The 22834-nt window shown below is 46.6% G+C and overlaps 1 protein-coding gene across 1 annotated transcript; it reads left to right on the forward strand.

Annotated features, from left to right (window-relative positions):
- Positions 1 to 81: 81 nt before the first annotated feature.
- On the forward strand, positions 82 to 22020 carry LOC143182982 (uncharacterized). The gene is made up of 2 exons (XM_076384332.1): positions 82 to 809; positions 20838 to 22020. The coding sequence occupies exon 2, from the start codon at positions 20845 to 20847 to the stop codon at positions 22003 to 22005; it is 1161 nt and encodes a 386-aa protein (XP_076240447.1). The 5' UTR covers positions 82 to 809; positions 20838 to 20844; the 3' UTR covers positions 22006 to 22020.
- The last annotated feature ends 814 nt before the right edge of the window (positions 22021 to 22834 follow it).

A 22834-nucleotide genomic window follows, 5' to 3' on the forward strand; every position in this document is an offset into this window, starting at 1 on the left:
TCGCCAGCAGCCACCGCACACACGTCAGCAGCGGCAAACGGCGCCTCCAACGGCCAACGGATCGTTCGTGATCTCCGTCGATCATCTGCCAGGGGATCACCAGTTGAACCGTACGGAAATCGCGACGAAACTCTTGGAAACTGATCCACCAGTGATCGTGTGTTGGGTGATGGAACCAGGACGTTGCTGAAGACCTGGTGAGAGCGATTTTCGAGCGCTGTATGCGCGAGTATCTCGGCTGTGTACGACTGACAGTGTTGTTCCACGATTAGAAGATGATGCAGAAAGGATAGAAGAAAGTGTTCAGATTTGAAGAAGAATGGTCCTGGGCGGGAAACGACAGGATTCGGAAATTTCTTCTTGAATGCTAAAGGACCTTTCTTAGAAGTTCATAATAAGCTGTTAAATGAAGCATTTCGTACACGATAAAGATTGTCGCTTCGGAGGGCCTACTAGGTTGACATGATGAACGTGAGTCGAGTACAGAAGGAGGAAGTATCAATTTGTTAAAAGGTTCAGTGTATCTTTGTCACCGAGAAGATTCAAGAGACTTCTGGATGTCAAGATATAGAAGGCCGTCGCTTGTCAATATGAAGATCGAAGACTTCTGGAACTAGTGACCCCATCGTAACTATTCATTCTACAACAACGTCGCCTACGTCGGAAAAATTACAAAATCTAATGCAGCAACGTCATCACGACTTTTGAACTTTGTCTTACGTGAAAGTCTTCAGGATTATTGGAAGGCCAGACGTCGGAGACTGATTGTCTGGGATTGGAGCAGCCGTCGCCAAACTTGCGTTTGTGTGGTGAGTACTTCATTTATTTCTATTTGGAAAATGTCTACTTACTTTACGATTCAAGTACACTTTCCTGGAAGTTACCATACTGGGTACACGGTAAATTAGCTGCTACTCGTTAGGTGGTAATTGGGTTGAACATTCAGACGCAAGGGATAGCAGACTTTAGACACGAAATTTGGTGGTTGGGGAGGATTACGAGACGAATGACTTAGCACAATTAGCCAGATTTTCTAAGTGGATGAAACGGAGGAACCATTCCTCCTCGGTCTGCCAGCTAAGTGGATTAAAACGCCCGTCGCGTTCGAAGGCCTTCTGAAGCTGGTGTGACACAAGTATTTTGCTTATAAGAGGCTCGTTTCAACGTTTCGGTCACTTCAGGTCACTTGAAGTTACGTTCGTACGAAATAGAAATTAGAAAATCCCTAAATTTTATAGTAATCTTAAGGTAAACAAATTGGAGTAGGTACCTACTTATAGTTGAGAATAGACAAATCTGGATACAAGGAGTACCACCAGTAGGAACATTTCCCAGCTTTGTCTCATATAAAAAATTTAAAGTAGAACCAAGTCGAATTTCAATTATTTTAGTTGTAACTCGTTTTCCAAAATCTATACATGAGATTGTCAAAAATTACCCATGATATGACATGTAAAAGCAAGTATTGAAGCTTCTCAAAATTTCACACTTTCATCAATTACCATCTCCATGAAATAAAAATTGCGCTATGCACTAAATTTCCTAGTGAGTCACGACCCACGAGTAGTCCCCACAATGATCAGTCAAGCCACCGAAACGCGAATCCAATCGACCCGGATGTTCACGTTCGAGCGATTCCCAAACCGGGATAAGCCTCGGTAGCGACGGGCGCGGTAAGGTCGGTGCAGATCAAAGACGATTTTCCAAGGGCCATGTAAGCTATGGCGCAACATGTATCAGGAAAACGGCATATGCGTAGACTACTGTGAGCGACTTGGTATCGCAACCCTAACGCATTACCCTGAGAGCGGCCATACAAGTGGCACTGGAAATTAGCGAACAATTAGCTTGCCCCGTTTATGTTTTATAAACACAGTGCCTATCGACAGGCCATTATTTCGAAGCATTCGTGCAACGCGCCAATCAGCTTACCTACCTACCTACTACGCGTACACCGTAGCTACCTAAGTGGCTCAGTTCGAGTGTGTCCGAAGTATCCGAGCAGTATTCGAGCGTGGTAGTACTTAGGCTTTTCGAGTATCACGGGCTCGAATGAGGAACACGTTGGAGGGGCTGTAGAAGGGGTCTTGTAGTGTTTCGTTGCGCTTAAAAGGAGGGGGTTTCACGGAGAGGGTTTTTCGCTGCAAGGCAGCTTTGGTGTTGCAGCCTCTTCAAACCTCGTGCAAACACTCGGGGACAGGGCGTTCGCCTGGTACGACGATTAATATCCCAATAAGGCCTCGTTCACAGGGCTCACTCGACCAAGCTGCTTCGTTCCTTATTCATTGTATCGCAGCTCCTCCCGCGGGATAAACTGCCCGATACCAAGGTCCCGTCACGTTTTCTTTTTCACGAGCCTTCACGGCTTCCTTTTCTCGCCGGGAAAACGTGTTCTTCACGCGACACACGTGCGAACGTATCGCTTCTGAATTATGGCTTCCTCGTGCCGTATCATGGCTGTCTTATACTACTTCGAACTCGTCAATTAAATTTACTTTTTTCTGACATTAGAGGCTCATTTTGGAAGTTGTAAAAGACAGGAGTCAATTGGCTTTGCTCACAATTTTGGTCTGGCTGTTACATTTCAGCGACGGAGAGGGAAGACATTATCGGGCGCGTCAAATTTGTTGGTGATCGTTGCGAGGGCAGCTGACGAGCGAATTTTACAGCGCCCGGCCGATTAGCATACCTATCACGCACGGTGCGTGTCGTTTATTTGGGAAAGAGCCGATGCTGAAACGCGACTATACAGCGACATTAATTGCCGATCTGACCGCTGAGATGTGGCCACATATCTCCACTGAAAAGATGAGATATCACTTTATTAGCTGATCCCGCGGTTTATGTGGCCGTTGCTTTCACATGTTCTGTGCTAAACGCGAATTTTATTGACAGTTAAACGGAACTCTAAAGAGGAAACCAGAAATTTCGCGAGTCTGCTGTTAATTAACAAGCAATGAGAGATTAATAAAATGAGGAAGGCAATAGGGCCATTTGTGAATTATAAACAATAAAATACCGCGCTTAAATCAACCAAAATATTGCTTCCTTAATTGACTGCTCGACAGCGTCTTTTCGCCAGCTTTTTAGGGAATGAAAACCTGCGTCGAGAGGTTATCGTTCGTTGAGACCAGCTCACTAATGTTTTGCCTTCGTAAATATTTGAAATAAGAAGGCCAGGGGGTACAGACGGCGAGGTCCTCGAATCACAGGGTGCCCATGCATTTTCCTTCTTTTTTTCATTTTATTTTCCCCGCTCTGGATGCTGCAGTATTCCAGCATTATTACGCTACTTGATTTCGCATCGTGCCAGCTGTCTCCGATTATTCACCATAGAAATTTCGGGGGATCGGAGCTCAAAGGGGACCCCGCGGTCCTCCGCTAATATTTGAGGAGGCCCTGCACGATTTGGGCCCTACTAAACGCTAAGCTTCTGCTTCTGTTGTGCTCTTCAACGTTCTTTACCTTCTTCTTGAGATTACAAATTTATCCAACGTCATGAGTGTAGGAGTACCTCCATTTCTGGGCCTCTACTGACGTAAGGTTGCTTGTAGTCTTTTTTCACGAATGTTTGTGAATGTTACATTGTCTAAAATTTGATAAAATTATTATAGTAGAAAATTTATTCCACTATTTGTGACTCGCAAAGTAAAATGTGGGTAAAAAGGAACTTGCTGAGGATGATGAAAGTTTTAAAAAAAATAGTTGCTTTATTATATACTTTATTTGGGCACTCTATGATATATGTAAGTACCAGAGAATTTTTCTGGTCATTAAAAAAATGCATCTTTCGACGTCAAGGTCCGTCGAACCCCTATTGAAGTGCCTTTTATCGAGATCCCCTGAGACGCGAGCGAAACAATGAAGCTCGAGGGAGATTATATACTGGAAGAATAAACTTAAGCATTCGAAGTATCTAAACGGGGGTTGAGGTACTCCTAGCTAGTTTCAGTCTTCTATAAATTGGCTAAGCTACGCTTCTATCTCATATCAAATCATCTTGCTGACATTTTGCTTCGTTCTAACCCTTAACCCTCTGTATTTCAAGTATGCCTTCAAGCTGTAGCTAGATCATGCATCAGCGCTATCTCTCGTTACAATAAGTACGCCCTAATTTATGAAAAATGAAAGGATTAATCTCAGACGTTCTTCCTGTATTAACTTCTTTCGCCTGACACATTTAGCACAGTCTAAAAATAAACCCAAGTCAGACCTCCCCCTCCCAGTTTCACACGTTCATTACACTTCTTACCGTATTTGTTAACTCCCTGCGGTCCAATTTGTCTCTTCCCTATCGCGCCGAACAATCAACGCTGCTCAACAAACCAAAAATCAGGGTTAAAGAAACAATAATGGCCCCGAACGCCTACGTCATGGTCGAAGAATTAATACCTCCGCAGCGAGGCAGAGTTTCTGAGCAGAATATTTCATGGATGCGCGAGAGGCTCTCCGAGGCGTCGTTCCAAGCTATCCGTGACTCGAAGACCACCCCTTCCGCTTGCTCTCCTCCCTCCGCCACCCCGTGAGCCCGTCTCGCACCAAGGATCAGCGATAGTTAGCCAGATAGCACCAGCAGCGTTACAGCGCTCGCACCGTGGCGAGTGGATGTCGGTTATACCAGCCCACCCTCGCCTGTCTTGGTGTCTTCCGTCTGTGTGGGAGGCCGTGCGTGAACACGTACGACGATATCTGGCTGGTGAATTCGCTCACGTGTGGGAGTTCGTGTTGGTGTGGCACGTTAGTCATTCCTTCGGTGTGCGGGTGGCTTCGCCTGTGTCGGAGGCCGCGCACATTTGCGCGAGACGGTTATCTACCCTCCACCCTTTGGCCCCCGTGTCTCTGTACGTGTGACCGAGAAGTCGAGAGGATGGGGCTGAAGGTGGTTGGTATCTTGTTGGAGGGCGAGAAATACGAGCCGACCACGAAGCTCTTCCACCAGGTTGCGTGCACGATCGAGCTGCTAGAGAGAGAAAGGGCGAAGCAGGGGGTTGCTCTGCCTGTTCGCACCCCCTTTTCGCTGTGCTCTTTAAAAAATTAGCTGCTCGATGCGACGCCGCGCCGCGTCGCCTCGCGGTTTTTTATCTTGTCGCATGTCTCGCTTCCTCGTCGCTGCCCACTGCCGTAACCGCGTTTTTCCGCCGGTGATTTACGTGCGATGAAACAATCGCGAGATCTATGGCAGTGGGAGAGGTTTGCTGATCTCGTAGCCTTTAGAATAGAACGCGACCAATTGGGGTGAACGAATGTATTAGGGGCAGATTAATTTTGTTTTAGGTTGTACCTCCGTTTACACTAGTTGCAAAATAGTAGAATTATAGTTACGTTTAGCAGTTTTGAATATTGATCGTATTATTAATGAAATGAGCAGAAATTCTGCTGCAATTACTTCAATTAATTCTCCTGCTATTTCTACCCCCTGAAAGTACAGCTTTAATTTCCCTTTTGAAAGTATGAAAAATTTATTACTACATGATCGAATATTTTGCTCTATGATAAGAGGATTAATCAGGAACAAGATGATTATTCCTGTTTAATTTCTGCTTTAATTCATGCGCGTGTAAATACGTCAAAGGGAACGTACGAACGTGCGCGATTGGCGTTACAAGAGAGGTCGAGCACCATAGCCGCAATAAATCAAGATAAAGTTATGATAAACAAATTAGTCGGCCCTGCCGCCCCTCGTCGGTGTTATTGTCTATCGTATATCTACCTACAAATTACCAGCCGTCCCGAACACCTCAGGGTAACTGCTACTCGCTAGCCACGATTGCCTCTGTGTCGGTCACATGTACGGGGGTTGAAGGAAATTCGAGGGGTAACTCGAAATTAATGCACCACTTCCTCTCGGCGCAACCTCGAATTGCAACGTGCCAGCGTGCCCTTTATGTATTCGATCGCCCGAACTTCCTGGGCCTTTTCGACTCTTGGCCCGAGCCTTTCTTCTATTCTGTCTTGTAACTTAAAGGCACTGAAATTAGAACAGGAAAAAAACAAGAAAATGTTTTTCTTGCTTCTTCTAAATTTGGAAAAAATCAATTTTTTCTAATTTAATCTTCTATTCGTTTTTTCTACTTCCTCTCAGTTCTAACTTACAATACTTATCCGAAATGCAAGTTGAAGTATTAAACAACATTCCTCGCCAAAAATTTCCAAACTCCATTATCAGTTTCAATTTCGCTAATCAATACGTATCTACCCATATACCATCGAACATTCGAAAACATTCGAAAATCACTATGCAGACCGCAGCACTCATGAAAGCTAGAACGTTATAACATCACTCGTGATCCTTCCAGTTCAACTGAAGTTCCATTCCTACTTCCATTTCCACTCCCATTTCCACTGAAGTGGGAAACTTCATTCGAAGCGATGAAAAATTCATCGAGACAGATTTAATCGTATTCGACGCGAAGGGATCGGTCAGCGTTCGAAAAACGTGGGAGATGACTGCGGATACGCAGCCATCGCATTGTTCGCGAATCCATGCAGAATTGATCAGTTGCTCCGTTCGACTGGGTTCAGCAGACTCTGCAGCATCGAAAACTCATGAAACGAGGCGCGTGTTCCTGGTGTGAATTTTTTTCCAGCGAAACGTTCCACGCGGTCGTTTAATTGGGCGTGGATATTTCGTGTCCTGCGTCATTATCGACTGCAGCGAGGGAAAGGTGCGATATATTCAGTCTTTTACACGAGATAAGGTGATATCGATTATTTGCCTGGCCCCCGCCATCGTTACGAGAAAACGACGACATTAATTTGGGCCCCACTCGGGACTGCGGAGTTTATAGTAAAAATATACGAGTGGGCAGGTGAGGCGACGCTGATGATCCACGTGTCGTCTCACCTTCGCCGCGATCGTAAAACATCGTATCGAGGTCCTGGGCCTTTTCGAAACGTGCACGCGCCTTGCATGCACTACCACTCCGAAGAAGGAAAATCGCGACGTCTACAAATGGAAACACGTTGCTCACGGGCACACAATGTGGCAAGCATTTGCATAAACGTGCTCCACCGTGCAGAGGGAACGCCTGCGAGTTTCTATGTCGAAACGTGTATCAGGTTCGTTTATCAGCGTGTAAAGAATAAACGCGAGACGTGCGATCGCCTTGAGCTTCGTTAAAAAAAGGAACGATGGTACATAAGAAGAGTAATATAACGCTTTGCGTTTTTCCTTTTAATTATAGAGTGAATACTGGGTGGAGACAATGAAACGTTCTGGTGTATAAAATTTGCGAGTTTCCGTATGAAATAAATATCAGTTTTTTAGTGTGCACTTTTATTGCTGCGTAACAGGTAAAAAATAAGTAGAAGATCGCTGGAAACGAATTAAGGAACGAGAAAGGAAATTATGAATTTTGATGTCGGAAATAAGCAGCAGGGTTGCTATGCAGAACTCATAAACAATATAAGAAAAACTCTTCTCACTATGTTGAAGGAGCAGTAATTCGAACGATGTGTATAGGAAACAAAAATTCAAAGTGCATGAAACACGCTACAGAATCTTGTTACAGAAATCACGTTTCTACATGATATGCAAAAATGTGTGCAGGGGAAATTGTTTTCTCACACCTTGCCAAGGGGGTACGAACGCAACAAAATGCTTCCTGTTACACGCTGAATTATGGAGCAAGTGCAAGGGACAGAAATTACACGGAGGACCTGAGAAAATAATAAATTCCCATTTATAGGTGTTAACGCGATGTTGGAGGGCACCGGAGGAGTGTCCAGTCACGCTATGGAAATTATGACGTATTACACGATTGCCTTTTCAACGTCGCACGCGGCTCGCCCGTGCCGTGACTAATAAGCAGATGTAATGCAATTTAGCACGCATCCTATTAACGCCTGTACAAGTCTCAGCATTCCTCAGACGCGATCATTCGAAGTCTCCCACGAAGTTTTCCCACTTTTCTGAGCACACGACACATCTCAGATTGAAAGAGTATTTTTTCGCAAACGTTCCTTCAGCTGCCTCGGGGAGATCGCATTACCGCGACAAACGCACGCTACTAATTACTCGCACGTTCGGATTATCACGATTACTTTAATTAACCGACCGTTTTGTATGAACGCTCACATGAACGCGATTCGTACACGCGCTATGCATATGCAAAACCGAGAGGACAGTCGTGCCACTAATTTGCTGTTTTAATTTTTATGCGCGCCTCCATTAGCCGATGACCTCGTTCACGCGACGTACATATCTCACACACTCCTCTGATACCGTGGATTAGAAAGGATTATAGCGGTACTTGTTCTCTTTTGAATTTACAATTTCATTGCCAATTGGAGTAGTATATACCTTGTTCCTCGGAGAATATATGCTTTCTAATTTTTTACAATTCCTCTGTAAGCCTGTGATCTTATCGCTAAAAATACAATGGTCTATATTTGTATCAATTTTAATATTTCTGCAGTGAAAGAAAACGCGCTCAAGTCCGATCGGTGCAGGGCAGCTAGAATGCAACAGAAGTTTACGGTCACCGGAAGTTCATGCTTATTCACTGAGCACTGAAAGGGCGGCCGGGTATAATTTACGTATAAATTAAGCGGAATGAATCAACGGCAGACGATTAATCGCAATGGCCCGACCCGGTGATAATAACAATGCCCAGCTTGTTTACGATCGGTAAACGAATATATTAACGTTTTCATTATTCCGCCACGTGGACGCGTTCGTCTATCGTGCCAACCTTTTGCCCGCGATACCTGGCTTCTCCTGGCACAGCCTCGTCTTCCGTTTCCTCGGTTCCAGTCGACGAGTGTAACCACGAAGGAACCACCGCTCACACGATTCCATAAGCAGACGATCCAAGTCCAAATAAAAAACAAAGAATCGAAAACAATTTGGAAGAGTTCGATCGACGATCGAAGTTTGATTCTCACGATTCGTCGTGGCTGGAGTCGTGTACATAAGAAGGGTGGAAAACCGGAGGGTGGATCGTACGAAGTAAACAGGCCGTGAAATTACCTTTTAAATATTAGATTATGATTAAATGTGTACCTACCTCGAAGGCACTAAATGTTCAGAACCGCCCTCTGCCCCCCGCCTCAGCCGCCAGCTCATAAAGCAGACTGATGGGGATGGTTTATGGTGGATGAGACTCGAACCACCCTCTCGAGGCTATATCGTGATATCAATCAGCTCTCAGGATCAGATAAGATTGGCTGCTCAGGAACTGAGCGCTTTTCAAAACGTGGACGAGGTTTTTCGTGTCCTCGCGGCCCATCAGCCTGCGAGGATCTTCATGCGCTTTTAACGGACAAAAAAGGCTGCTGATCATTTCTCCACTAAAGAGTCAACGTTCGATATGCGATATGCTCGCCATTCGATGCTCCTCGTAATTAAAGAATATTTACGACGCGATATAGCGGTAAATCTTTATTCTGTCTTAGTTAATTCAGTACAAATTGATGAACAGAGCAGACAGTACTTAGAAGCGTTAAGGGCACTACAATTAAAATTTAACAGAGTACCTACTGGGAGTTACTCCGTAAAGTTTATTGCAGCCTGTCCTGGCTGCTCAACGAGCAAATTAAAAATATCGTTCCAGTTTAATGCGTACAGGTGTTCTCGCAGGATTAGCTGGACGAAAGAAATCCACGTCTCTTAAACACTAAAAGATTTCTTCTGCAAACGATCCTGTTCCACTTAAAAAAAAAAAGAAAGAGGAAAATATCTCATACACTAAGGATCCGACTACCAAACTACACATCGATGTAGCGCAGGCAGCGCACAGGACGCAATCATCCTCAGCTGCAAGATAGCAGTGACAATGTCGACTTTTGTTCGTGGCTAATTAGTATCGTCAATTCGGCAGAGGATCATAAATGCTCGCGGCAGCACCTTCGGCAATAAATATCCTGCCTCCCCCGTTAGAATTTAAAGGGCCCTCCACGCGTGGAAGGAAGAGCCAGCCGTAAAGGCGAGCATGATGGGCAGGTGTTTATATCCGGCCGGTGCCGCATGCGTACGCATACATATGCATTCGTATGCATAAAAAGAACGATGCCCAGTGGGCGTTCTACGCCCACGCTCTCTCGCTCGTCGAAAACTTTCCGTCGCCATAAGCATATGCATTGCTCACTTAGCAAGATTGATATAACCCGATATATATCTGCGTTAGTTGGCGATAAACGTACACGCTGAGGGACAATACGCGCGGGCGGCTGTACACACGTACGTACGTGTCCCAGCGTGTAATTGCGTGTGGGTGAGCGCGCGTTGCCCGACCGTGCGTGTGCATCCGCAATTACGCGCGAGACGGAGTACAGGCGAAGGATAATTAATGCAAACGAGGTCGGGAGAGCCCAGGGAAATTTCGGTTCGAGGAGCCCGCTGCGCGAAGGTGAGAAGTGGAATACTTTGAAAAAATATTTACGGGGCTGGCCGCGGCCTCGTAATGCTCGGCCCCGAGATAAGAGAATTATTCGCGGACAAGTTGCTACGGGCATGTAAGGAGACCGATATCGATCTGCCCCGCGACGCTCGTAACAGAAAAATATCCGCTGCGCCACGGCGGTTCGCTTCTCGTGATTGTGTCTATCCGGGAAAATAAGGGTGGCGTTTGCATCCGTTAAAACACGGCTTTACTCAACCCCCCGTCTTTTCTACCGTCACGTTTTATCCGCTGACTTCTCGCATGTCGCGTGTACAGGGACCTACAGGCGGAGATCTTAAAGTATAGCGGCCGTTGCGATATGTCTCGTGTACGGAATATTCCTATTTTTCGGTCCAACTTTAAGAGCACAGTGTACTAATCGTATTGATAAGAAATGCGGTAAAAATGCGATTAACGGTGCTGCTCCGTTGTGGATGTAATAACAACGTTTCCGGTGGTAACTTTTCATTGTACCTTGGCATCTTAGGAGATTGTGTGTAACAGTTAGTAGACAGCTTATGAAACTTGATACTTTAAACATTTCCTCTGGGTGTAACTAGAAAAGGAAGCACATATTTATCGTTTTACATCCCACTATGAAACAAGCTGTATATTTATGACTCTTAGCATGTAGCAATAAACTTAGGAGTTCGTCTTGTATTTTTTCGGCCAAGCAATGAACCGCTATATTCGAGCAACGAAACGTTGTTGAAGCTTTTGACAGTGTTTCGTCGGCATTGGCCGACAAGTAGCTTTCACTCGAGCCCCCATGTCACCATCCCGTTTAACGGCAACGAGAACTTGGAAGTCTCCGGGGAGAGTTTGCCGACTAAAACCAACCCCTGCCGACGATTTGAGGGGTTGCGCCACAATACAAGCAATAACACGTACCGCCTTTCTTCCCCCCAAGCTTCCCGTTGCACGCACCCTCTCTTACCTTAATCGACGAAGGATGATTTGGTCTTAAATAAACTTCTCACCTCCATCGACGGAGACCGCATCCCTCATCCCCGACCCCGCGCCGTTTATCGCATAAATCGTCGAGTGGTCACTTTGATTATGGGCTCACCACCCTCGTATTTCTTTATTTGCTTCCTCTTTCCGCCCTTCTTCGAATTTTGAATCGAATTCGATTCCTTGGGATCGAGGACAAGGGTGCTCTGAAGTGCTTGATCTTATTACCAACTGTCGAAGTTAGTGTTTCACCTTGTGACTCTTGAAATACGTTTATTGCCAAATTTTGACATTACATATTTGACTATAATAGAAGACATATTTAATTCTTCAGTTTTTAAACACCCTGTGTCGAAAGATGTTCAGCAGTAATTAAAGAATTCATTCCTCCAAGTTGAATACGACTGCTATTTTTATTTTGCGCGAGGAAATTAGAGGGATCTCGAGTTCCATGCACCTTTGCGATCGTAAGGACTCGGCGCAGTGAACAAAAGATCGATCGAAAGACGAGCGCTGCGGTGCGAGGTGAGACGGTATTATTCATCGTCGAGCGGAAACGCTTGGAAGGTAGAGCCGACATCCGGCCACGTGTCCTAGCAAACATGGACCAATGAGATCCGAGATACGGAGGGAAGAGGCCAATCTCGCGGCGGATCGAGCCGAAGGTCCAGCCGAAGCGTCGGCACGCGCCTCGGGACCACGGAATTATTCAAATGGAATTCACGAAACGAGCCAGCTGCCCCAGGCCGGATCAAAATTGGGGGAGTGGGTCGTACGCGACGTACCAACGACACTTTTTGTGTCGTACGCCCGTGTTCATTTGATTCCCTTCCGCTGTTGCCCGCTCCATTATGCGGCACAGATTTCTGGCCAGACGGGAGTCAAACCTTTACCCTTTCGCTGGTCGATTGTTCTCCACAGGAATTAACCGCGGCCGTGGGAAGTTGCTATTTAAATTAGCGACTATTCCGAGGGGCGGGAAGTCTATGGAAAAAGCCTAATGAATAGAGATGAGGCACAGTATGTTACAAGTAAATTGAAACGTAGTCAGGCTTCTAATCGTCGAAATTTGTCAATTTTAGCGAATTCTAAGAATTCAATTATCCTCGACTTGATTGTGCAGAGATATAAAGGGATTACAATTATGCGATAGTATTTATTCGATTCAAACCCCATCAAAGTCGATCTTAAACATTCCAGGGGAATTGCTTCCTAACCGCAAAGTCACGCATGGAAAGCACTTCTCATTTCGGTGGTGAAACGAGTTCTCCCTTCAGGGGAGCGAAGAAAAGCCGAGGATCGTTCCGCGAGTAAATATAACGGACCGTTCGATGCTGTGTGTCTTTTCCAATTTTTCTGAGTAAACCATTTCCGCAAGGGGTTCTCGGTCCTTCTTCCTTCGTCTCGCGTTTCGGTGATTCGCAGCGGAGAGCGTGGCTGAGAGGCGAGGGTAGAAAGCGAATTGCGACATTTAATGCGTAATATCCTATATAATCTTGTATGAAAAGCCTTAGCGCAACGGTTCAACGGTAGAATAAAGACGAGACGGAGATGGAAGAGGAGAGGGGAGAGAGAGAAAGAGAGATGGTTTCTCGAGGGTGGCCAAGAGACGGTTAAAGGCATTGAGCCGTCCAAGCCACTCGCGAGAATTCTGAGCTCTCCGCTTCTGCGTCCGCCGCCGCGCCGTAGGAACCCTTGGGGGTTGGGGGTGGCAGATGGCAGCCGTCGGACTAGTTCTTTCCAACACTTTAACCCGTCAGAATCGGTAGACCCTTGGGAAGGGAGTACGTGGAATCAATGATCACGACTTTTGTGGAAAAATAGAGATGTGTTAAGCACTTTAGAAATTGATAAGCTTCTGATTTATTAACTTATTCAAAGTACTGTTTTCCATTTTCTTAATTTAAGTTTTACCTGACTTTACTTCAGTATTTTTTGGGGGGAATTTAGATCTTCAAAATTCTTGAGTATTTACACCTATTATTTTATGATCAGCAACAGAGATCGTGGGTCACGAGATTAACTTCGAATTGAAGGGAACAGTTCATAATTTCCTTTCCTAAAAGGGCCGAAGACAGTAAGGCAGGTTGAATCGAAGGTACTCCAATCTCGAAAGGTCTCGGTAATCGATTCGAGTAGCGAGGAACTGCGGTAGGGTTTCGAGGGGCTGCTAGAATGCCGTTTTGCTGGGCGAGGAAACGTGTTGTTGGCGGATTTGACGTGCTTATCAATGGATCACAAATGTAATAGGCTGCACGCACCCCAAATCGAGTGCATAACTGATATCTGATAAGAAACCAATAGCCGTGACGGGATTTGCGTGTGACGATCCATGCCTATATTCTCCTTTGGACGGTTCGTGCTGTTGAAAATTTATTTCGTGATTTCTGGTAACACCGCGTGGTGAACTCCCTCGTAGAATATGTCAGAAATATAACACCGTCTCTGAATATATATTATTCTTACTCTTATTCTATTTTCTTTCCTTTTCTTAGTAAAATGTATCGGTTCACACAATTCCATTTCATTGATTGCCCTATTATTAATGAGTTCAGTAATTCATGGACCACCATCCTGACTTGAATTCCCTGAAATCCAACAGTTGACTGAAAGGCAGCGTGATAGGTGATGGGGACATTTGCCTTAATCAAAGCAGAGGTCGTTGGTCTGAAAGGTTTGACGCGATCTGGCGTCAGGAAAGAGGGCAGTCCCCGTCGTTCGGCGTTCCTTTCTTCGCCCCCGAAAAAAAAACACGATCCTTGTAGGCTGATCATTTTAAAGGTAGGCTATAGACTCGTCATCCGGAGGCGGCTGGGCACGCGCCACTCAAGGAGATCCCTCATTCACCGATCCGATGATTCTTGAAGACGTGGATAAGTATGTCGTGGTACGAGGCAAATGGCACGCAAGACTTCCGGTGCCACCCCTATCCATCTTTCCAGCGCGCTACCCCCTCGGTCGTTGGTCGGTGTCGAGTTTGGTCCATTCTTCCTTCGAGAATCGAGACCGCGATTGAATAGCGCGAGCGGAAGCGGCGGAAGGGCGCTCGCAGACGCACGCCGCCGTTTGTGTACGCACCGTGGCTCACGAGAAACCTCTTTTGTAATGCACATTGTCTACATTGGTGGGAGGAGACGGCTGGGAACGAGAACCGTGGACGTTCAACTCCTGGATAACTCGTAAACCTGCCCGCGATAAGCTGGAATTATTATCTTTCAAAGACCATTGCTTCCAATCTCCCTTGCATGTCTCGATGTTACGATTCTTCTTCAATTCTTAAGTCTCCTCTCTGCGAGATTGCAAATTGCTTATGTGATTCTCTGATATATTGATTTGCAATAAATACCAAGACGGAAATCGATAAATGCTCTTATTTGGGACAGAATCATGAACGTCTGTTCTTATCAAGTCGAATATTGATGGACTGAAAAGTAGTAGGTAAATTAAGGGTTTCTTGTGATCATATGTGAGCCTTGTATGCAAACTGTTGAAGAATCATAAGTCAATTGAACGAAGTCGAAGATACTTTTACTTTATTAGTTGCAAATCAATTGTTTGTCATTATTTACATACAACGAGCAGTGTTTACCATTCCCTTGTTATACATAATTTTGCTCCCCAAAGCAAAGGAAAAATATGGTCGTAGGGAATTAATTCACCCCACAGCTCTTGAAAGAGTCTTCAAGGAGCAGTTTGAGCTCCCGAGGACGTCAGGGCGGTTATTACCTGAAGCGAGCCGATAATAATTTGATTTCGGCCATTGTGAGAGCGAACGATTCCCATCGTTCCTCGACGAAACGATCGTAACGCAAACAGTTCTGCGGGGTGGCTGAATGGGCCGCGAAGTGACAATGGCGGTACCAATTGTTTTCCTGACTTTTATCCCACTTATTATTTCGTGAGACTATTATGATCGTCGTTGGCGATCGTCATTATGCTGGGCCGAAGGCCGACGATCTCAAGTTACCAGGGCATTGTCAGCGGGGCGCAGCAACGACGCCGAAAATGCGAAATGAACGTGCACAGACGGCGTGTCGAGGCGCCTGCTGCGGCGATCGCCGACTCACGTAGGCTCGAGGCACGTGTGCACCTTTATGTTCAATTTGTGATTCGGTTTCTGCGTGTACTCCTCGATCAACCGTGAACCCTTGAACTGTGGAGGTCGACAATTATCGCGCGACAGCGATCCTCGCCCTTTTTTCTTCTACTACTTTGCTTAAGATACTAAAATCCTCAATACATATTTCTGGAAATAATACTTGAATTCTAGAACCTTGTCTACTTAAAAATTGTCTAGATGAGCTTTCTGTAAACATAGCAAGAGAGATCCCTTTTTTTCAATGATGATCAGATAGCGAACTCCCTGATTCGTGGGCCTCGTTAAATATGTAGTATGTAGGGCGTGTTTGAAATGGAAGCGCGAACAGACCCGCTCGACTTAAAGGCAGACACGTAAAGGAGGAATCGGTGATAACGAGGTGTTCCAGCCGGGATCGTAACGTCACAGAGTGAGGGGTGGAGAACCCCCCGCGGACTGCGCAGCTGTGAACCCCCCGCCAATTCTGCTCGACTCGACGATACGTCGAACTACGTGAATTCGAGATGCATCGAGCCCAGCGGGACTCGTTGCCATTTTGGAAAGCCGCCCCGTATTCATACAGGCACGCACGCGGGCGCCGATTTTTTTTCGACCCTTCCACGCTTGCTCATACGCAGGGCTCGTTAAGCTCACTTCATTTCCGTTTGAAACAATGCACTTCTCGTTGAGGACTCGTAACTTCAATTTCTCGATGTGCAGTGCTTGCAATATTTTAAAGATTTGTGAATACATATGTAGGAAGCTTTCCTTGTGGATTTAGATCGACAGAAAATTTCCTCTTGAAAGGTACACTATATTAGAAATTTTTTTATTTAAATAATTGTAGTGTATAGCAAATACTGAATACGTAGGTTTATTCTGGAAATGAAATTATCCAGTAGGATTGGAAACGGTAAAAGACTCGAAACAAGCTCCATCACATATTTTAATCAATTCCCACGTTCGCGTTTGCCGAGTGCTTCGGGCTCCACTCGAAGGAGTTAATCCGCAGTAGTCGGTGTAAAACAATCCTATGGGCGTAACGCACGGAAAGCAATTTTCAAGTCGGCGTATCGAGACATGTCGTTGAGCATACAGGGAGCATACAACATTGTTCCGTGGGATGGAATTAAACTTGCCGCAACGAGCAGAAAGTTCCTTAAAATTAAGCCATTCCCCCGGAACGATTTGGGAGCAGTCGAGGAGCAAAGTAAACGGCGCACAACTGAGCGACTTAATTCAGAATACACCAACGAAATATGCCGACCCCTCTTGCCTGATTCGTGCGACTCGCAATTTATTCCTCTTCGCCTCTCTGCCACCACCACTCTTCAATTAACTTTAAATCACTCTCTGCCCCTCTCCCTGCGTTGATCCTCTTCATAACGCAAAACTTGGAAATCGAGTCATGGTGCGCGTTTAAACTCCTGGAAGAAAGCGCGGCGATATCGTTTTCATGCCCCTCCCTTTTGGACGGCATTAAATACAAAATTCCAGCATCCATTTCTCCTCGACGTTCACTTTTTCGATCGTTCTACTGAAATTCATCGATGGTTTCAGAGCACCGAGGAACTCTTTTGAGATTTTAATATTGAATAAAATGTGTACTCCATACGAGTTGAGAGAAATATGTTACTATTATTGTTAGTTATTACTCAGTATTTCTGTAGCTACCTCTGTTCACTTCAACTTCCAGTAATAGAGAGATATCCCGAATTTTGGCGAGAAAGCCAGCGACCCCCTTAGGCGATTAAGCTAGCTAATTTCGAATCGGCTTAGGCGACGCGTTCGTGGAGTGAACAGGACAGGAAGGGCGGGTCTGTGGCCGAGTTATGGTACAGAGGATAACCAAGGGGGTGTGTATTGTGCCTCCTGTCATCTTCAGTCGAGCTTTCGTTACCCCAAATGCTAATTATATGTCAACCGTTCACGCGCCATATCACGGAAGGCCGAGTGTCAGAGGTGGAACAATGAGGGTCGTCTAATGGTCCTCTTCCACGCCAAAGACGGTGCCCAAGTCGCCAGACATCTTGCTAAAAATTACAACACGTCTGTCAGTTCCCATGTCAAGGCTGACAAACGTCACATCATTTAAGAAACAATTCTCAATCCATCCAAAAATAAACTGGTACCTCCTCGAGACATCTTACCCTTTTTTGGCAGAGTCCTTCTCGGAAGGTGACACGTTTCGACGCTATCTGACAGCGGGGGCGTGATCGTAATAAAGTTAAGCAACAGAATTCGTTCAAGCCAGGCTTATTTCCTTATCGCCACTTAAGGGCAAAGAGCGATAGGCGTCTGACCTCATGAGCAGAGGTATATTCGCAGAAGGAGCCAGTGATTGATGCACTCTGCACACGCGAAACTCCTATCCGCCCACTTTCACCCTTCTCGATCCGGAATGTTCATATTGGGGAGTCGCTGATTCGAATCATCGTTGCTTACCGTTTCGGGGTTAACCGTCTTATCTTGATGAGCGTGTCAACCTGTGCCTACAGTACTGCATCGTACGCCATTGACCTCCCAAGGGATTCTATCACACAAATTCTAGCGACTCCTATTGTCCTGGGGAACGGTGAAAAAGCAACTGGAGCGGGGAAACTGATTGATTGTCAGAGGGTAAGAGAGGAGATAATTAACGGACCGACAACGAGGCGAGTAAATTTGCAAAGCCATTTCAAGTTCCTTCGAGCTTCTTCAACTTTCTTCGGTTCCCAACCGTCCGCTCGTCGCTCGCTAATAGTTTACTGGAGGTGATTGGTTTCTTCGGACCATTTGTAACCGCATCGGTAAACTTTGTACATTTAACGCCGGTCTCACCTGACGATGGATCGCGATGGGGTTGTTCGAGTGGATCGCGAGATCAGGACTCCTCTTCCCTCTTGTATCGTGGTCCTACGTTAAAAAAATCTTCATATGCCTCTTTTTCAAGCTATGATGAATAACAAGGTCTCACAAAAAATCCAAATTTCCTTCTCAAAAATTCTTCAGAAGTCAAAGAAGCATAAAAAATAAAGAGCCAGAGTCTCCCCTTTCGAATGACTCGTCAGAGAAAGAAGATAATCTCGCGCAGGTCATTTCCAGTGCAGCAAAGAAAACAAAATGATCCCAGAGTGCACCGTCGGCCATACTTCAGCCGAGACTGAAGCAAATTGGCGGAATTGTTGGCTGCCGCAAGGAGCAATACTGATTACCTCGGCCGCTCGTTAAGCACTGTAACAATACTAACCCCCACCATGTTCGTCACTGCCATCCCCTCTCGCGTCCCTGTTTCGAGGGTGATAGAACCGTCGACCAATCGCGTCGCACCTCTCCCTACCATCCGTCCCCTGCATTTCGCGTCCTTTTGCGCTCCCTCCCCTTCCTGCTCTACCGCGACGGACTACAAAACGCGAGACGGTGATAAGGGAGGGGGTAGGACACGGCTGGAGCGTCGAGGGGCAGGGGGAAGGAGAGAGTGACACCGAGGAGAACGCGAGAGACAGAATCACGCGCGGGGAAAAGAGACAGGGAGGCATTTGAATCGTAAAAGGGAGGAAAACGCGGAATAAGGAGAAGGGAGCAAAGCGGGAAAGTAACGCAAAGGGTGAGAAGGGTGGGAGGGGGGTGAAAAAGACAGGCAAAGACTCGTCGTCGTAGCGGGAAAATAAAGTGCGAGAGGGAAAAGTGCAAACGCGAGAGAGCTGTCCATTAAGAAGGGAGAAAGGCAGAGACTGCGAGGAAGACTGTTTGAAAGGGGAGGAAAGACAGTCTCAGGGTGACGCGGGATGGAAATCGGGAGGGAGGACGAAGTCGAAATCTCTTACTTTTGGGAACACTCGAAGGCGCATAATCATCGCGTCCCTTTGTCGTTTTCATCGACAGTTGCGCCGTTCCATGGCGACGAGGCCGACGTCTACGATTTTCTATGGGTCATAGGGGCGTTTCGGGGGTGCGCGAGGAGATCGTTTCCCTTCTCGAGTCTCGCTTCTCGCACCGGGGTTGCTTTTCCGCTTCTTGTCCCCCGGTTATTAGGGCTGCCTTTGGCCGCGGGACAATCGAAAGGCACCGGGTAATGGGCGGGGCTTTAGGCAGGACCACTGCGTCATAATTCCAGCCCGCGTTGAGGGGTGTTAGTGTTTCCATCGTTTTCTGGAACCATGCATTTTTCATCGCGCCAAACACTGAGCCCATCTCCTCTCTAGATGCGTTCCATCGACGTGTCTGCATGACATTCTACGTGAGTCGTTGTTGGATCCATAAGGGGTAGAATTAAAATTCGATTCGTTTTCCCTTTGCGTCGAAGGATCGCGGACCTCGGTGAACCGGAAACGGAGTATTTCGCGAAGCTGCAACGCCCTATTCAATTCCAACCGTCATTCCAAGTCCAAACATAACGCCATTCCGCGGAGCAAACATTTCTACTTTTGGACGTGCAAACCTGTGGTACCTCGGGGAAGCTTGCTCTTCAACTGTGCTGACCATTTCGCGTCTCTCATTCAGCCCCGCCATTCATCGCCCTTTTGCACATGCTTATTGGCTACCTGTATATTCATGCCGTTTTGCGCGCGAGTCAACGTACAAATTGCGTACGCATACGTAATCACATTGACCCAGGGTCCAAGACCAATAACGTCGAGTGAAGGAACAATACGCGGCTCGTCTATTCTACGATTCGCTACCTTCCCAGTCGATGCAAATTTCCTCGAAGAGATCGAGGACCGTTTAGCTTCCCAGATGAAGTGCGAAGCGGAGCTGACTGTCCCTCGTTCGACGTTTGCCAGCCCCCATCGTTCAATCTCCGTCGTACTCTTTTTTTATGTCAACACGAGGGCCAATTGAGCGGATATAATAGTGGTACCACATGTTTCACTCGGATTCGCCGACATGTGGGTTCCGTTCCGCTCGCTGTGTACACGCACTAAAACACTAACAGAGTTCTGCGAAGGGAGAATCGCGCGGCCACTAACGACACTCCTCGAAGTCATCAAATTGATCGCCATGATTCGGGCACTCCCCCATTATTCGATCGCGAAAGCCTCGCTGCCTGCCGTGCCAGGAATCGCGCGGCTCGATCCAATTACGCTTTAGAAATTGTGATTCTCGACCTGGAAGGCATTAGATAGAAATTTTACGTTTCGATTTGAGTAGCTCCAAAGATTGTCATGCACTCAGAAATCAAAGCTTCCGAAGAAGGCGTTGTTTGATTTCGAAGTAGTTTCTAGTATTCTAGTTATCAACTTATCACTGCTTGTATAATATCAGGGTACAAAGCTCGTCAGATTTCTAAGGGCAACCACCTACAGCAAAAATTACCGTGACCGAATGGGCGGTGTTAAACACCAAGGAGGGATATTCCCCTGACGCACACTCACGCCACCCAGCGTCGAGCAGGCAAATCTGTCCGCGTAGAATAAACTGATCCTCGTCGTTTTCACTTCCAGGCGTACCATGCAACCGTTCTCAACCGGCAACACAATGGCGACCGAAATACCCACCAGCCTACCACTAGAGAGGGTCATCTCGCCGTCGCCGTGCAGGTACTTGACCTTCTCCATCGCGAAGATCATGGAGCCGGATAAGCGAACCACGGAACAGAGCAGCCCGCAGACGACGATTCCTCAGCAGATCATGCCGATGACAACCAGCAGCGTTGAACAGCCTCCCAGTTTCATTTCACTGAAAGCACTGTCATACCCCGCGCATCTGGAGTCCGCGTTCAAGAAGTACGTGCCAACGTTGAAGCCTCAGAACCTGCTGCAGGACTACCCTTTTCTGTACTACTACCCGAACCCATTGCCGAGAGTCTTCCCAACGCTGCCGCCGATGGCTCCGACTGTCCCGCAGAACCTGCCGCCGCTATCCTCCGTCCAGGACACTTCCTCGAGGGTGAATCTGACAGTGAACAACACTGAGAGTCAGCGCGGCAAGAAGAGTCCACCACCTCCTCGCAATAACGAGCTCAGCACGACGAACAAGCCAAAGACTTTCGTCTGTCCTGTGTGCAAGAAGGTGTTCAATGCTCATTACAACCTGACCAGACACATGCCTGTGCACACGGGCGCTAGGCCATTTGTCTGCAAGACTTGCGGGAAAGGCTTTCGCCAGGCGAGCACTCTGTGCAGGCATAAGATCATCCACACGGCGGAGAAGCCGCACAAATGCCAGACCTGTGGCAAAGCTTTCAACCGTAGCTCGACATTAAACACCCACAAGCGCATACACGACAATTTCAAGCCGTTCGTCTGCGAGCACTGTGGCAAAGGCTTCCATCAGAAAGGGAACTGGAAGAATCATAAGTTGACGCATAAAGCCGAAAAAGCGTACAAGTGTAAGATCTGTAATAAGGAGTTCCATCAGATTTATAATCTGACCTTTCATATGCACACGCATACTGACAAGAAGCCGTATTCTTGCGAGATCTGCGGGAAAGGGTTCTGCAGGAATTTTGATCTGAAGAAACATAAGAGGAAACTGCATAACCCAGAGACACCTGTGCTCAATGAAGTGGCTGCTGCGCGTCCTCCTGAGAACGGGTCTATTAACCATTCCTTCGTGAACCACAGGTTCGTCGCTTCCTTTTGTGTCCAGTGCATTCACCCAGCTATCTGAGCCAGATGTGACAGGGCAAGAGCATCCTCTATCAGAGAAAGACTCAGTGTCTTCTCGTCCTTGGCCCGCTATGCCACATCGGGCACATCAGCCAGCTGGTTTAACCTTTTAGGTGAAAGGTTGTTAATGGCACCTGTGGTCCGCAGGAGAGATTTGCAGGATGAGGGTCAATTCGATCACGTTGCAAACCTGAAATGAATCTAGAGATGGAGATCGAAGGAGAATCGAGGCGATTGGACGCATTGCTCGAAAGTAATGATTTGTTCTGAAAAGGTCAGTCGAAGAGTGTAGACGATGGTTTTCATAGTCGTATATTATTGGCCGCAAGGGTAGCTGTGCAAATTACTGTGATACAGGTTTGAAATTAGAGTTGTTTGTGTATTCCAGGGCAATGCTTTACTTTCTACACATCTAATTAATGACCTAATCAAAATCCTCACAATCTATATCTCAGCAAAGTAAGAACACCGCGAACATTGTTCGACTGATCCCGTTACTCAAAGACCAAGAAGAGATACCAAAGACGAAAATGGACAGCGAGCACCGTGCATATGTCACTGCATGGTTTCGAGACAACCAACTATGTACCTCATCACCAAATTGTGGCAGCGATTATTCCTGTCTTACCTTAAGATTAGCTTCCAGTTTTCAGTCGAGCCAGTCGAGCGACCTGAATTAAACTTAAACTCTGTTCTGAAAAGAAAACGAACAAGAATATACGAATTTTCTTCGGCAGAATACACGAAGCGATCGTGTAGCATGATTCTCGTCCCGTACCTCGTTTCGAATCCATTCGAGTGCGCGAGTTCAGTGAGAATTGCCGCACCTG

Source organism: Calliopsis andreniformis, chromosome 9, assembly GCF_051401765.1.
Source record: "Calliopsis andreniformis isolate RMS-2024a chromosome 9, iyCalAndr_principal, whole genome shotgun sequence".
NCBI classification, from domain to species: Eukaryota; Metazoa; Arthropoda; class Insecta; order Hymenoptera; family Andrenidae; genus Calliopsis; species Calliopsis andreniformis.